The sequence below is a fragment of the Colobus angolensis genome, unplaced genomic scaffold (genome assembly GCF_000951035.1).
Source record: "Colobus angolensis palliatus isolate OR3802 unplaced genomic scaffold, Cang.pa_1.0 Scaffold54, whole genome shotgun sequence".
NCBI lineage: Eukaryota > Metazoa > Chordata > Mammalia > Primates > Cercopithecidae > Colobus > Colobus angolensis.
In genome coordinates, this window is record NW_012118932.1 from 4,711,926 (window position 1) to 4,729,091 (window position 17,166).

General features: G+C 41.7%; 1 protein-coding gene across 1 annotated transcript in view; it reads left to right on the forward strand.

The window, feature by feature from the left end:
* ATP13A5 (ATPase type 13A5) overlaps positions 1–17,166 on the forward strand; it is a 118,151-nt gene that overhangs the window by 35,530 nt on the left and 65,455 nt on the right. Inside the window, exons 8-12 of the mRNA XM_011961226.1 lie at positions 4,280–4,352; positions 5,296–5,424; positions 11,043–11,213; positions 12,344–12,501; positions 15,003–15,191. Of these exons, the coding sequence (XP_011816616.1) occupies positions 4,280–4,352; positions 5,296–5,424; positions 11,043–11,213; positions 12,344–12,501; positions 15,003–15,191 (720 nt within the window). The remainder of the gene's footprint in view (positions 1–4,279; positions 4,353–5,295; positions 5,425–11,042; positions 11,214–12,343; positions 12,502–15,002; positions 15,192–17,166) is intronic.

Sequence of the window (17,166 nt, forward strand, 5' to 3'; positions counted from 1 at the left end):
AAAAAAAGAAACAAAACACACATGATTTCTGTAGCCTCCTGCTACCTGAAAGGGAGGGGCAGGGGTAATCCAGGAGGTGAAGGGACTTGTTCACACTCACCCAGTAACAGTGGCCGTAGACCTTAGCCCGAGGTTTTCTGATTCCAAGTCGAGTACTACACACTGTCCCATTGAGCACAATCTCAAAGTGACTCATGAATTTCCCTGCAGCAGTAGGATTTGGGGAAGGGCTTTGGCAGGATTGAAAGAAGGAACATCTATTGCTATCTCCATATCATTCTATTGAGCTACACTGAAGTTCATTATTTCACTGAATTAAAGACTTAGGTAAATGAACACAGGCTTTGGAAAATTGTAAGAGAGCAAGTGTTTGCAGGAGTAGAATAAGATGTTTTTCTGCATCCATCGTGGCCCTAAATTATGCTACACAAAGAAAGCTTACCTTTCCTAAGCCAAGAAACCCTCCTGCTTCAGTCCCTTTCTAACAAGTTTGGTGCAGGCATGAGTGCAAACCTTGGTACTCAACTGTATTTACATTGAACTGTACGTGCATACTGTATTGCTGAGCTCCACGGGTGGCTGCTAGAAATAGCACTGGGAGTATCTGGCCCACAGTGCTTTGCCTTCAGTTATGACAGAGCCAAACTCAAGAGGCACCTGAGTTAATACCCTCATTACTCATCTCTAGAGGAAATCCAGCCACAGCAAACACAAGGACACACAGCAACAGATGCTGAATAATAACAATATGCAAATTCATCTTGGAAACTGATCCTGGTACTGCAGAACAGGGACAGAAGAAACTAAAGGGGGCCTAATGAAAATCAGGCAACGAGCTTTGCAGTCATGGCAAGCACTGCAGCGTTTGCCTTCTCCTAGCTAGTTGGTTGCCATAGAAACCCGTGTTTGTAGATTTTCCGAGTACATTAACTCAAAGAGGAGCTAACATTATCCCACTCCAGTGTGGTTGGGAGAAGTAGAATAATTTGGTTCTAATAAATACATATTTGATAAGGACCTACTATGTGATAGGCTCTAGAGGAATCCACAGATGCATAATATACATGGTGCCTTTCTTCTCTCTACTGCCCAACTCACGAGGGAGGCCTGACAAGACAGCCTTTAGCTATAATGGAATGTGATCAGTACACTCACACAGGTGGAGAGAGCAGAACAATGAATTCTGCCTGAGGATTGTAGGGACTTGCGGAGTGGAGGTGACATTTGAGTAGGCCTTTATGTGAAGGATTAGAAAGTTTGCTAGTAGAAAACTGGAGTGGACATTCTAGGGACTTGCTTGAGCAGAGGCATGGAAGCATGACAGGTTACAGAGAACGCTAAGTCTAATAAACCAGCCCAGCTCTACAGCATAATGAGTTTTGGGAATTATAGTCAAGTATTATTAACTCATACTTCACTACTTCCAAATGTGTTGATTATCAGCCTCTCATACTAAGCTGAATTTATCATGGCATTATCTAAATGAGTTTGCAAAGCAAAAAAAAAAAAATTAAAGAAATCTAGAAGAAGGATTTTTATCTTCTTAAAGGAAAAAATGCTGTTTTTAAGCACTGGAAGAACAGATTCATCAACAGAAAAGGCTTTAGAGTCAGATGAACCTAGGTTTGATTTACTTAGTAAGTAAATGATGGTGAGAAAATTAATATTTTCTACCCCTTTTTTTGGTTTTTACATGTATGTTGGAGATAACAAAATAATCACAGAATTATTTTGAGAATTAAAAAATACTGTTGTTCAAGTGCCTACAACAATGCCTGGCACATAATAACTGCTTAATGTTTTAAACTATTTAAAAATAATAAGGATTTGAGCCATTTTATATACCATGTGTATTTCTTCTATGTTGCCTTGCAGGTTTTTTTTTTTTTTTTTTTGAGACGGAGTCTCGCTCTGTCACCCAGGCTGGTGTGCAGTGGCCGGATCTCAGCTCACTGCAAGCTCCGTCTCCCGGGTTCACGCCATTCTCCTGCCTCAGCCTCCGGAGTAGCTGGGACTACAGGTGCCTGCCACCTCGCCCAGCTAGTTTTTTTTTTTTTTTTTTTTGTATTTTTTAGTAGAGACAGGGTTTCACTATGTTAGCCAGGATGGTCTCGATCTCCTGACCTTGTGATCCACCCGTCTCGGCCTCCCAAAGTGCTGGGATTACAGGCTTGAGCCACCGCGCCTGGCCGCCTTGCAGGTTTTAAATAAATCTCTGACATGCAAAATAAATCAATGTCATATCATTTTAGAGCTTGAAGGTATAACTGGAAAGTGATCCAATTCAATGTTGTCTGTTTACAGAGAAAAAGACTAAATTCTAAGGCACAATTTCTTATATACGCACGTTACCTGACTGGTTAGGGGATGTGCCTGACCTACAACTCAGAAATCCTGACTGACCCCAGTGTTCTTTGCCACAGAACCACAGCTGACTTCCCCACTATTACGCATCATTAAAATGCATGCCCCAACCATTAAGCCTCAGGAAGTCACCTTAGAGCAATGAATGTGCACCAAACAGTACTATTGCTTCCTCCACTCAATTGGTCCAAATTACCAAAGTTTAACTTTTCATGCAAAACTGAAGTATATCATAAATTTTTCCATGTAAATATTAACACTGGGTTCATTATGTTTTCTCAAGGGGAAAGTTGTGTAATTATGTATAATGCTTGTCTTAGCCTAGTGACATTTATCACAGTAAATATCACCAACAGAACAGATCTAAACAAGGTAACAGCTAAAAGAAAAAAAGTTGTATATGTGAATTAGGCTAAGGTGAATTAAGAATTGCTGACAGTATTCAAACTCTCTTCTAGTTCGAGGCATCCGAGTCACTGACATCCAAACAGGAAGAGGCAGTACCTTCCAGGGCTGGCCCAGCATGGAACTTTCTCTCTCTGATGTTGCCCCAGCAGTCAGTCTGGGGAACTGTATGGATGAAATCATCTCTCACCTCTGCTTTTCTGTTCCCTGTGTTATCCTATAAGATGCTTTCTCCACTTCTCCAGGCTCCTTCCATTTTCTCCACTTTTCACAGTCCTAACTCAATAAACTGTCTCAAGCAAGTCTTTCCAGTTAACGTGCTCCCACAACTGTTTTTCCAACAAGTTTCCTATGAATCACTAACATTCATGAGCTCCTAGCATAGTACTGAGTACTACACAGAGGGCTCTATAAGAATAAAATCGCTTAACACTTAACCCTGTTATATTCTGTTATAATCTCCCCTTTCTGATGAGCCAAAAGGAGTTAAACAGGCTAAATAACTCATAAGCAGCAGCACAAGATTCACAGCTGAACAGCATAACTGCCATCTGCAGACTTAACCAATATGAAAATCCACAGTTCATAAAGGAGAGGGTGGCTGTCCCACATGCAATCAAAACACAACCTATGCATTCACAGACACGTTCGAGCAGAAAGCCACTTCCAGAGAACATTTAGCTTTGCTGTTTTACAGACAGGGAGACAGAAGCATAGAGAGGGAAGGAACCTGCTCACAGTCTCATTCTTCATCATTCTGATTGTGCATCTTCAAGAAATGTAGCTTTGGTTTGTTAAAGTGAACTAAATATGGCCTGAGAAGGACTCCGTACTTCTATATTCGAGTCCTTGTTGACCAACCTTAACCTAACTTAATAGTTAGACAAGATTGAAAACCTGACTTAGGAGTATGCGTCTGTAACAGTACCTGAGTCTTGGCCAATCTTCAGCGACTCCTACAGCAGCCATACTTCCACCACTCATACCCTGCTGAGTGCTCAAACTGTTCAAATGAGGCAAATGCCAACCTGTAACCAGCCCAGTTGTTTCTGTACCTCACTTCTGATTTCTGTAGTCATTTCCCTTCTTTGTTCTACAAATTTATTCTGACCTTCAGGCATCCCTGGAGTCTCTCTGAATCTGCTGTGGTTCTGGTGGCTGCCTGATTTGTGAATTACTTTTTTTTTCCCTCAATTAAACTCCTGTTAAATTTAATTTGGGTTAAGTTTCTTTTAACAGGTTCCTTAGCTTAGGTCCTTGAGGCAGTGGCTGTGCATTATTTTTTTTGGGAGTGAGATAGCATTAAACTAATGAGCATATTTGCTGCTGCACATAGCGGGTCAGATGAGGTAGGGGTTGGAGCAGGGAAGCTGAAGCATCAAAAGAAGTTGAGTCCTTTGCCCAGAGTCACTTTAGTTGTGACAGTTGGCTTGGTATTTACTGTGTTGAGAACATGTGGTTTTCAGAATATGAACTATCTAATATTTAAATGTTAACTTTTACTTGGTAGCAATCAGTTAAGCTGCATAACCTTGTGGAGGACCACAACAAAGTCCAGGTTACAATCATTGTAAAAGACAAAGGTAAGTGACGTGTTAGGCCATCTTCAGCATCTTAATATTTCACGGGGGAATTGGTCTCATTTGTCCTTAATTATTAGCCAAGGAGAAGAAGTCTTTTCTGACTGAACCCAGAACTGGGATGAGGGTAAGGCAAAGAAGGCCTCTAAGATAGAAAACTTAAAGAGGCAAGATCATGCCAATGCTGACCCCACAGCTGCAGGGCCCTGAGAACAAGTGCCTTATTAAATTTTGTACACTAGACATCTTGCTTGCCTTATCCTCACCCAAGCCCTTATTCAGTCATTCTTACCCAATGTCCGGGTTCCTTCAATTTCCCTCGCCCCTTCATCAGTCACTCATTTGAATAACACTAGGTAAACCTTCTTAGGGGTCCTTTATTTCCCAATCTAACTATCCCCAACAGACCCTGCATCACACAATTTGAACTGCCATCTGGAACCTAGGCCTGAATGGGGCTTTTAGATAGCTGTCTGGACACTTGGCATCTGCTGTGAGCTAGCCAGAGGTGGCGTGGCTGTGGCTTTTCGTAAGGAGTGAGGAGCCGCACCCTGGGACAGCAGAAGTTATTTGGGCAATTTACCTAAGGCCTCAATCCAAGAAGACAAAGTGTACCACAGGAATCAGAAACCCAGATGAGAGCAAACAGCAGGAAGTTGCACTTCTGCTTTGCCCAGTGTCCTTGTGTGTCTGCTGTGGGCAAAGCATACCAGGTACTAGGATCAAGATGGGATCTTGTTGCTTAGCTAATCCTTTTCTGAGTCCTAGGAACCAATTTCCTAATCCTGATTCTTTTGGAATTTTCAGTTGACTAAAAAGGGGCTTCAACAGTTGAACAGGTAGGGTAGCTCTTGGCCAACAGGTTGATAGGGATTCTTAGTTGCCTTCATTCTTAAGTAAAAACAGGAAAAGGTCAGCTATTCATGGAAACTTTGCTTTGGTGTAGGTTTGGAGGAGCTGGAATCCCGTCTCTTGGTTCCCAGAGACATTCTTCTTCTTCCAGGAAAATTTTCATTGCCATGTGATGCTATTTTGATTGATGGAAGCTGCGTGGTGAATGAAGGCATGCTTACAGGTAGGCAGTTGTCATGGAGCTTCCTCTTCTCTGTCTGATAGCGAATCAGATCAACATATCCTTACCTACCTTATACCAGACCCTTGCTAAGATATTCAGAGATAGATGAGGGAGACACAGCCAGCTTTTGCATTTATGTGGGGACACACACACGCGATATACACAAACAGGAAATGTTTAACAATATAAGAATTAAGTCACGGTAAATGTGAAACGAAAACAAATGTTTACTATGACATGTGATTAATTGACCAATGAGTGGGGTGAATAGGGTGCTTTGGGTTCAGAAGAGGATGCGAGCACTACACAGTTTGAAACACAATCTCTTCATAAATGTGAGAATGGTTTATACACATGTACAAAAGAGACACAGCCTTGAAAACCATGACTCCCACAGTTGAAGGGCAGAGAGGTTTTATCCAGCCCTGCACTCTACAGATAGAAAACTCCTGAGGCCAAGGTTTCACTGGAAAGGATTCCGAGTTGAACCTTCAGGCAAAGACAATCTCACATTTCTGTTCTTTAGATTTATATTCCTGTTGATCTCACTGAGCAGAAACTAATCTTCTAGTTATAGTTCAGGCAGTCCTAGTTCTCATTTGTACTTTGTTACAAAGTCTACTTGAATTTGTGTAATTAGTAAGACACTACTTATGAAATATTCTTTAGGCAAAAAATTAAAATACACAGCACATTGTCATGAGAGAAGAGACTACACAGCAACACAAAAACAGAAACTATTTGTCTTTCACGCTTATAGACTGTTTAGTTTTTCTGCTTCCGAATGGTATAAAGATAGGGAAAATGTTTTAACATGACCTAAATGTAGTAAGAGTTCATTATCTATCCCTAAATTGTTCAACACAAGCAGCTTTTCCATTAAAATTGGTCTGCTTAATTCAAAATTGAGATAAGAAAATGTAGTAAACATCAATATGTTCAGAATAATTACAAATACTCCTTTAATGTGTTGAAATGTGTCCTATAATGATAGTGATGAGGATTTGCATACTGATTGTATCTTTTACCCAGAATGTTGCCATAGTATCCAACCTAGAAACCTCAAGCCCAAGGAAAACTGTCCTTCTCACTCAAACACAGCAGCCACCTCACACCTCCCAGCAGCCGGACAATGAAGAATGGCTTCTCTCATTGGTAACAGAGACTGTGGCAGTGAGCAAACACAGGGAGGAAACACAGAAAGTCTCATTGCCCTTGGGCTGCCCTCTCTGCTTTCACTGTCAGGGGTGTACAGAACTTGCCTTGATTCCCAGGAAAACTCAGAGAGTTCCAGAGAAGTAGAAATGACAAACAACGCTGCCTTTCAACAAATGTGCAAAATGGACCCAAAATGGTCTTAAATGACAAGTGGCTTCTTCTAGTTTCCCTTTTTGGAAAAATGAAGTCATCAGCACTAATATCTGTGTAACTTAAGTACTGATAGAGGCCAGTTTCAGAGACAGACACATGAAGCAAAAATACATTATTTCTTTTTTGTTAACTTATTCAGAAAGATCTAAATCCCAGTATGGTCTAAATACTTTACTGCACAGCCTACATAGATCCTCCCACTCATGTACATATTTGTGGAAAGGATCTTGATTAAACAATCAGAGGATTAAGGTAAGATTCCTGAAACTGAAAATGTATTCCTAGGGAATTTGTCCACAAATATGACTCAGGTGTTTCTTCTTTATGTACGAAATGGTCCTTTGCATAGATAGAAGTCTTTATTTATGTAAGAATAAAAATATCATTCCTAGCATCTCTATAGCAACTTACATTTTATAAATAACTTTTATATCTCACTTCATCATGACATAAAACAAATTAGACTAGGAGCTGTTAGGATATCACAAATGAGGAGAGTGAGGTAAAAAGACCAGAGATACTCAGCTAGCAAGTGGAAGGATCAGAATTGGAGGTGGCATTTGCTCCCAAATATAAAGGACCATAGGCATGAGAAAGATAATTCTAAGCTGGATGAAGCTGCTTCACCTTCCTGCCTCATCACCTTTTCCTCTCTATTTGGTGTTCCCATCAATAGTACCCACTTTTTGGTAAGATCTTCTCCTCCTGGTCTACTTAGCCTTATGCTATTGTCATAAATTCAGCTGTGCAAGAAGTGTACCTTTATTTTACAACTACACTTAATTTTTATGTTGGCTCCAAATTTTACCATTCTTAAAAGTGTCCAGTGTGAATATCTAGTATGAGTCAGACAGTTGTCCCCATCAGTTAGGTGGTCTTCCTCACCCTTGTCTGACTGTCCTAAGATGTGGAGGACATCAGGGAGAGGGGTCCGATTGAGGGCAGCTCTTCTTCCTGCTGCTCCCACTCCACTCTGAGCTGTCTGAGGCCTGTTTCCCTGGACAGGGAGGCAGATCCTGGTGCTGTTTACGTTGTTTCCATGACCTTATTGCATGTTCCCATGTTCTACCATGGTGCACTCCTCTTCTCTCAGGGACACACAACGTCTGAGTCCCTTTGGATTCTCTTCCAACTCCTAGTACAAGGACTTTGGTTTATATAGAAATGCAGTAGAAGAAAGGCGTGGTGAGCAGAAAAACTTTGTTCTTAATCTCAGGTAGTCTCTACAATCCATGATCAAACTCATGAAGGACTTAAAAAACTCAAAAGCCAGTGATCAACTTCCCCGTCCTTCTCTTCTGCCATCTTTCCTGAAACAATGATCACCTTCAAAATCTAGCTCCTCTCAAATGGGAAGAGTCTGGAGACAACAGGGAATCTCATTGGGAGGGGTGTTTATTAATATTTAGAAATTATCTCTTAGCACTATAGCTTTTTTTCTTAGCTCTCATATGTATTAGACATTGTGCTGACATTTTACATATACTATTTCATTCAATCGGCAATTCTATTAGAATGGGCAAATCTGAGGCCCAGAAAGGGTAAGTAATTTGCCTAAGGTCACACAGCTTAAAAGTGGCACAACTAAGATTTGAATTTGTGAATTCACTCATTCTACAGATGTTTATTAGCTCCTACTATGGAGCAGGAACTCTACAGGTGACATAGAAGTGAACAAGGCAGCTAAGATTTCTGCCCTCGTGGAGCTGATATTCTAGTGACGGAGATAGAAAACATGAAAGTATACAAATGACGTGAAATTTTCAACAGTTATAAGTTATATGAAGAAAATAGAAGATATCTATTGTCTTAATAAATAAATTTAATGCCTTAAATACAGGTGTTTTGTCCCCAGAACCTATGCTTGTAATCAGTGTTTCCTCATTCTCTTAGGGATAATTATGGCGAAGAGGGGTGGCATGCACTCTGACACAATCCCCTTCACTCTTCTTCTCTTCATTAAGTTGCTGGTTGATTTGAGATGTATGTGGGGGAAGTGTGCAGTGACCTGAGTTGGACATGCAGGGATTTCCCTAAGTGATGATCTCACGTTGATCTTCTGTCAGACAAGCTTATCATCAGTTAAGGTCCAATCTTTTTCTCTCTTCCTTTGATCCTTTCTTCTTCTCTTTTTATCATCCTCCTTCTGCCTTTTCTTTTACTTATTTGTTCATCCATTTATTCAATAAAAGCTCTGAAATGCCTACTACGTGCCAAGCACTGTGTTGCGTATTGGAGTCACCAAGTTAAATGAGAAACGGTCTCTGGTCTCAAAACATTTACAGTCTAATGGTTCTAGAGCTATAAATTAAAAGGACTTGGAATTTCACACACTGTCACCATGAGGAGGCATCTTGATCCTTGTGGACAAGGGAGAGAACCTCCACTTGACAGACAGCACAGGGAGCCAACTGTACAGCTGATGCTGAGTGATGATGGTTCTTCCCTCTAAAACTCTCTTCGGCTGCCTTGCACCCCACATCTTTTGTAGATGAATCATCCTTTCTTGGGCTCCCCAGAAAGGCCAAAACATGAGACTTCTTATTAATATGCAAATAGCATAAAAGAGACTTGAAAACCATCTCTCTGTAAAATCATCTGACTGTTATCTCTGGAGCAAATTATCTGCAAATGACTTCCATTTCTGATTGATCAATACGTGACTGCCTCCAGTTTCACTGGTTTTGTGTGCAGAAAACGGTTTACTGATGTTAGCCTAAGTATATATTGTGGATTAATATTCTGTGATTCAAAAGCCAGAAAAAGGAAACGATCTGTAAGTATTTGCCTATTACAAAGGCTGCTTTCAAAATAATATAATACCATAATTTGGAGATTTGTCAAAACATTCTAACCCTTCTATGAAGCCATTTAGAATACAATCGATAAATCTATACAATGGATGAATATCATAATTGTTTTAAAATGGTATAGGGAACAACACTTGGCTAAAATAATTTTTTGAAAAATATTTAAGATTGCTAGTAACAATTTTATAGCTTCTTGCACCTTAGCGTGTAAAAGATACATCATGGCAGAAAAAGAGTTTTGAAAAACCAATCATAGACAAACTTGGGTGTTTTTATTTAATCTGTGCATTTGAAAAAACTATATATTTTGAACCTATTACATATCACTAGGAAAATGAAGAGTATACCAATTTATATCTGTCAAAGTTGTTGTTCCCAGTTATTACCTAGAAAGAGAGACAAGACCTAAATTTGTGTAACTATGATTGATATAATACTATTTCCAAGTTAGAAATATGACAAGTTATCTTGCTAATTGAACATTTAGTAAAAGACTGATGGAATTTTAAATTCATTCTAATACTCTTTAAATCTGGGAGCCAAAAAGTATTATGAACATCTTTATTTTGTCTCTGAAATGTATCCTTTTTGAACTCTGAGCTCATTTCTTTGTACCTTAAATATTCTGTCTTAGAGCCACCAGGGAAAGGAAAAAAAAATTGCTACCTGCAAAGAATGGGGGTCAATGAAAGGAAATGCAAGTGGCCTAGTTGAGCTGGAGTTTGTGTAGGGGAATGACAGACAATGATGTTTGAATCGTGGTAGGCTTTGACAATTTAGCAGGACAGTTTGGGCTTTCTTCAGTAGTGGCAATGGAAAAGCCTAAGGATTTTAAGCAAAAGAATGGGATAATAAAAGTGGGGCTTGGATGGGCTCCATCTGAAAATGATGTGGAATAACTACTATTTTCTCACCTTGCTCCATGAGCTTATGAGGGCAAGATTTCTGTCTCTCTTGTTGTTCATCATTATTCCTAGCACCTAGCACAGTTCCTGAAACAGAATAAGCACCTAAAAATAGTTGAATGAATGATTGAACAAATGAAGAAATGAAGAAATGAGTGAATGCAAAGCAAATAGTAATTACTGTTCGCGTGCTGGGAAGTTCCTTCATTGCCTAAAGTAGCGCTGGGCTGAATGAATTTTTGGGAGAATGATTAAGTGTTAATTCAGCTAAATAAGCTGCCTTTAAAACTGTGACAACAAACTATGCAGGCCAGGTATAGGATAGTAGGCAGATCTAATCTAAATATTTGCAATAGAATCAAGTCTACCATTGCTTGTACCACCAGCATCTCTATGAACAGTCATCTGACTCATGGGATGGGCATTAAGACCAGATTAGTTGTAGTTTGTATCATTTCTTGAAACCGGCATGCACTAGTTCTAACTAACTACCCGAGCTTTCATAGATTCAACAAAATACAATCCTCTTTAGGAGAAAGTATACCTGTTACAAAGACACCGTTGCCCCAGATGGAGAACACCATGCCTTGGAAATGTCACAGTTTGGAGGATTATCGGAAACACGTCCTGTTCTGTGGAACAGAAGTTATCCAGGTCAAGCCCTCTGGGCAGAGGCCCGTAAAAGCAGTCGTTTTGCAAACAGGTTAGTGGATTTCACTTTTGTAAGTTTAATTCATGCTTGAATATGGGGAGAGTTGGATTAGGAAAATTTAGTTTAGCATTATGGAGTTTGCCACATTCTGGTAGGTAACAACACACTTTTTTCTAAACTGACTCTTATTATTGTAAAGTGTCACTATTTTTAATTAAATGGTTTATTGTTAAAACCCGTCTATGTAATGAAGGGTATGTGTAGGTGAAGTAAAATTTGTCAAAGGTAAAACTATGCTCTTCTTTTTGCTTGCGACCACATGCTGCTTCTGTCTCCCTTGACACCTCCTCTGAGGATTACCATAAAGCAATTTCAGCCACTATGACTGAGGATTTTTTCCTTTCACAGAGTTGCTTGCTAGGCCATAGGTCAAACTCACCAGTAAAGAACTCCACCTGGGGGCCCTGTAGACAAATTAAATGAATCTGAAAGTATTCCTCCTCCTGTATTGACTGTCTCTGTTAATATCATCACCATCGTGCTGGTCTCTGAATAACATCTCTGACTGCTCTCGTTTCCCGTACCAAACGTGGCACCACATCCGGATCTGAATAACATCCCTGACTGCTCTCGTTTCCCGTACCAAACGTGGCACCACATCCAGATCTGAATAACATCCCTGACTGCTCTCGTTTCCCGTACCAAACGTGGCACCACATCCGGATAATTCTGCAGACGCTTCCTGAGTCCCAGTGTTTTACGTGACATGACACAATGAAGGCCTCCTATGACCTGGTCCCAGCTCTCTGTTCTAACCTCTGACCTGTGTTTCTGCCACCCGACTTATTCACAGACGCAAAGTACACTTTACACTGCGATACTGTATGCTTTAGTTTGGTTTATGAGTAGTTGTTGTAGCTGATTTTTTAAAATTAAAAATATCAAGTTTTTTAAAATGTTCAAACTAGTTAGCAGGCACTAGATACTAGGGCATCGCTCAGCCTGTGGCCTACATGGAAGCTCATGGTTACAAATCATGAAAACCACCTGAATACTTATAAAATGATTAGGTAACAGGTTAGAGGAAACTCTACTCTTTTCCTCAAAGACAGTAAAGCCATTTTTAGGAGACCAAGTGTCCATCAAGCAGCCTTACTTGATCTATGACTGTCTTTACGTAGGTTACAATACAGCCAAAGGGGACTTAGTGAGATCCATCCTGTACCCCCGGCCTCTGAACTTCAAACTATACAGCGATGCCTTCAAGTTCATGGTGTTCCTGGCCTGCCTTGGTGTCATGGGTTTTTTCTATGCCCTAGGGGTATATGCGTACCATGGAGTAAGTACTGGGGGTAAGGCTTTTCAATAGTATCGCTTCTGCAAAGAGCTTGACCTAACTCAGAGGGCTGGATTAGGTTACATCTTGATCCTATCATTCTATGAATCATTACTGTCCAAACGAGCTTCTTAGACAGCAGATTTTGCCTAGTTTGCCCCCAGTGTTTAGGTAATACCTAAAACACTACGCAGTCAGTGGGTTTCTCATGTGTTCTGGTTAGGGTCTGAAATGAAATGAAATTTCCACTTTTACGGAGCTGGTACCGCATGAGATACCTACCTCCCTTTAAGCTACAGGGTGTCAGGTTTCATTTGGATGCCCCTCGTCATAGCTGGGTGGCTAGGGAGGGAAGGCTTGTCACTAAAGACCTCTGAGGTCCTTTCTGGTCCTGAGAGTCTGATGTTGCTGTGAACCACGCAGTCTCTGTATAAGAAAGTCTGGGATCATAATAGTGTGAGCTGGTGGGGAGGAAGAGAAAATTGTGAATAAAACATCCAAACAGGTGAAAAACTGTGTGAGTGGCTTAATTACAATGTCCAAATTGGTGACATCAATGCGTGTGTGTGTGTGTGTGAGAGAGAGAGAGAGAGAGAGAGGTGGGAAGTGAATATTGGTGGGCAAAGCCATAGTTACAAGAATTTCAGGGCAATGTTCACGCCAAAACTTAACTGCTGAGTAGTTATTTCAATCTGAAATTGCTCCCAGGGAGCATTTCTGGGTCAAGAGAGGCCCATGATGGGGCCTATGAAGAGCTAGGCAGAATGTCAAGGTCACTGGGGCTGGAATTTGAGGGAGTATGCCAATTTAATCTGGGGAGCTGGAGCACTGGGCAGAAAAACAGGAAAAAAACTCATGGAAGCCCTGGCAGTGTTTAAGAATGAGGTTTCCTGGGAAGAGCTTAACATCCAATACACACTGAGGCAACAAGACTAAAAATCCGAGACCCCACCTTCTTACGGGTCAGAGCCTGTGGCTCTGTTGGCTGCCTCTGTCTGCACTGTTTCAGGGTTAGACAAGGCTGAGTCCCTGGGTCAAAATTCTTCTGTGTCTGTGGTTGGGAAAAGGAGGGAGTGATGAACGTTGTGATAAATTGATATTGGGTAAAAGATGTCCCCAGCAGACATTGCTACTGAACTTGAATCCCATGTTTCCAATAATTTAAAAAGTATTTATGGCTAAAATGATGGACAATTGAACAAAAATATAGGTGAGGTTCTAGAGGGTAGAATCACTAATATCTAGAGCATGTGAGGAAAACGAAACCATCAGTCAATCAGCCCTGTGATTTGACCTTATCCCCAACCTTAACTGTGTGAGCCTCCTCTGCAGACCGGCTGTGTTAGTCTATTCTCACGCTGCTAATAAAGACATACCTGAGAATGGGTAATTTATAAAGAAGTTTAATGGACTCAGAGTCCCACGTGGCTGGGAAGGCCTCACAGTCATGATTGGAAGGCGAAGGAGAAGCGGAATATGTTGTCCATGGTGGCAGGCAAGAGAGCTTGTGCAGGGGAACTCCCATTTACAAACCGTCAGGTTTCATGAGACTTATTCAGAACCACAAGCTCATTATGGGGGAGACCGTCCCCATGATTCGGTTACCTCCCACTGGGTCCCTCTCACGACAGGCGGGAATGAAGGGAGCTACAATTCAAGATGAGGTTTGGGTCGGGACACAGCCAAACCATATCACCGGCCAGGGATCCCGAGTTCACAAAATTGACTTGATAATAAAACACGTTGGTCATGGATTTGTACCCTGGAGTCAGAATAGGGTTCAGATTTTTGTCATTTACCTAGTATGCGGCCTTGGGAAGATTATTTAATTGTTAAAACCTCAGTTTCCTTACCTGATAGATGGAGAAAATAATAGCATTTACGTCATAAGGTTGTTACAGAGAGCGACTAAATAATATATGTAGCCTAATACAGTTCCTGCTCCAGAGTTAGTATCCAGTGAGAGCAAGCTAATTTTATATTGGCTTCTCTGTAGTTAATAATATATGCTGAGATCTTGGCAGGATCTTGGTCCTAGTTTTTAATTATAGTGCCATCCATTCAATCTATGTACTGAGCACCTCCTCTGTGCTAAATCTCATGCTAGGCTCTGTATCTAGAGATCAGTAAGGTAGATTCAAAGATGAATCAGCCACAGCTGCTCCACCCAAGGAGTTTGTAGGCTGGTGGGGCAGAGAGATTCATAAGTCAACAGTCAAGCTTGGGCAGAGGGAATGCTAAGTAGAGGGAAACAGAGCCAGGACAGGGGATGGTGGACTGGGAGCAGGGATCAAAGGTCTCCTTTGCTCTGCAGTAGGAGACAATGTGCTCGTCCCTTTGGCACAGCCAAGAGAGTACTCAGCCTCACCAAGAGAGCCAACTCACTGTTAATATTCAGAGCATATGTCTCTAGGGCTCCCACGGTGTGGTAGGAGCAAGGTGCTAGGAAGGGTGCCAGTCTCCTGTGCTGTGCTATCCTGTATGAAATGTCTCTCCTCTCCCAGGTCCCTCCAAAAGATACTGCGACCATGGCCCTGATCCTCCTCACCACGACTGTCCCTCCAGTGTTGCCGGCTGCCCTGACCATAGGCAACGTGTATGCTCAGAAGAGACTGAAGAAAAAGAAAATCTTCTGTATCTCCCCACAGAGAATCAACATGTGTGGGCAAATAAACCTCGTGTGCTTTGACAAAGTATGATCCAGACTTCCCAGGTTTAACGTTAATGATTTCAAGGCATGGTGGAGCTGTGAAGAACCTCAGAAAATGTCTAGTCCAGCGTTCCCATTTTACAGATGGGAACGTTGAGGCCAGAGAAGGTCACAGAGTGAGCTAGTGCAAGATCTCATTCTAGGAGCCTGCTCTGCTGACTCTTAAAGTTAGCAGCTTAGCCATCACATCATGATTTTTTTTCTTTGTGAAACTTAATAATTTGTGTGCCTGGTTTGTGGTTTTTTAAAACCATCTCTTACTATAGTCACTTCTTAGACTGACTGACTTTTTCAGGCAAAAAAAATCTGAGGGACGTTTCTGTTTCCTGAAATGTTTTGTCCAGAGGATAAGTGAATGTTTCCTCTCTCCTCTGCTTCTTTTGAGGAAAGGAAGGAAGGAAACAATGACCCTATCCTGCCCCTTTGCTCCTCCAGGGCTTGTGACTCCAGGCTAGGTTGTCTCTGTGCTTAGGGACCTGGAAAGGTGGCAGAGGAGGAGCATATGCCACATGGAGAAGACTGAGGTTACCACGCAGGTCCTGATACCCCCCATGACGTGAGTCTCCTATGGGGAACCTGGAGGACCTCAGCGTTAGCTGCCTGCTGTTTGGATCCTGCCCTCGGCTTGGACAGGCAGTTTAGCTGCTGTAAAGCAGTGGGCCTGTCTGGGTCCCTCTTGTCTTCAGTTCATGTGCATTTGAATAATTTATTAGGGTTTTTTGCCATTTTTTGGCAGAGAGCCACTGCTGTGTACAATGCTGGTAGAAAGTCCCATAATGAGTCATTCCTAGCCCTTGAGAAGCTTCTAGTCTAGCTGAGAAAGCAGGAAAATGGGAGTGTAGACGGCAATCATGCTGTGAGATGTGTGTTTAATAGAGGTCTGAGGAAAGCATGGGGCACAGTTACCTGCCACAGTTGGAGGCCACCTTTGAGCTGCAGCCTTGGTTGTTAGACAGAATAATCCCCAGGCTCAGAGCTGAGCAGCTGACAAGCACATGGGTACAAGGGGCCCACCGCATGTAGGGAGCCGAGGACTGTGGGGTGTGGCTAGAATATGGGCTGGTAGGTAGAGAAAGAAGCTGGGATGAGGGCAGTTGTTAAGGGTCTCATACGCCACGCTAAGGAGTAGGTTCTTGTCTTGAAGTAGAATAGGAGCCTTTATTTTTTAAGAAGACTGGTGACATTTCTATAGGTGTTTTCTATCCCACCAGGGGCAACTGGTGAGATGGGATGGAAGGGAGATGAGAATGAAGAAAGAGGCCATCTGGGAACAACAGAAGAGATCATTGCTTGTCGCAGACAAAGAGGACAAGAATGGAGAGTAGAAGGCTAATGGGAGTGACTCCAATGAGTAGACTCGACCAGGCTTGGTTCCCAGGTGAAAGGGGTATATCTCTTAGGTTATGTCAGTTCTCTTTCTGTTTGTATTTTATTTAGCAAAGAAAGTTCTCGATCACCACCAGTCAAGAACCAACAAGGTTTACTTCATTTTAGATTCAGGGCCAAATAACACTCCCTTGGAAGTTCTCTAATAGGGATTCCTGTTACTTCCTCATGAGCCTCACTGGTGTCTAGAATACAAGAGGGAGACTTATGAAATATGTTCATTACATATTCATCTGTTTCTAAAATTAATTTTTCCAGAGGCTCTTCATTTTATTTCCTGTTTAAAACCTCTCCCTCCACATCCTTATGTCCTCACCTGCCAGGCTGTCTGTGAGGCTGCTTTTAGGTGTCCTTGGTCAAATGCTGCAGGGCATGATCACATGTGACAGTGCAAAAAGCTCGATTGAAATTTGGCAAAATGAGAAATCTAACCCAGAATTTGGTACTAAGTCTTTGTGTGATTTTTTTTTTTTTTGAGAGGAAGTCTTGCTCTGTTGCCAGGCTGGAGTGCAGTGGTGCAATCTTGGCTCACTACGACCTCTGCCTCCTGGGTTCAAGTGATTCTCCTGCCT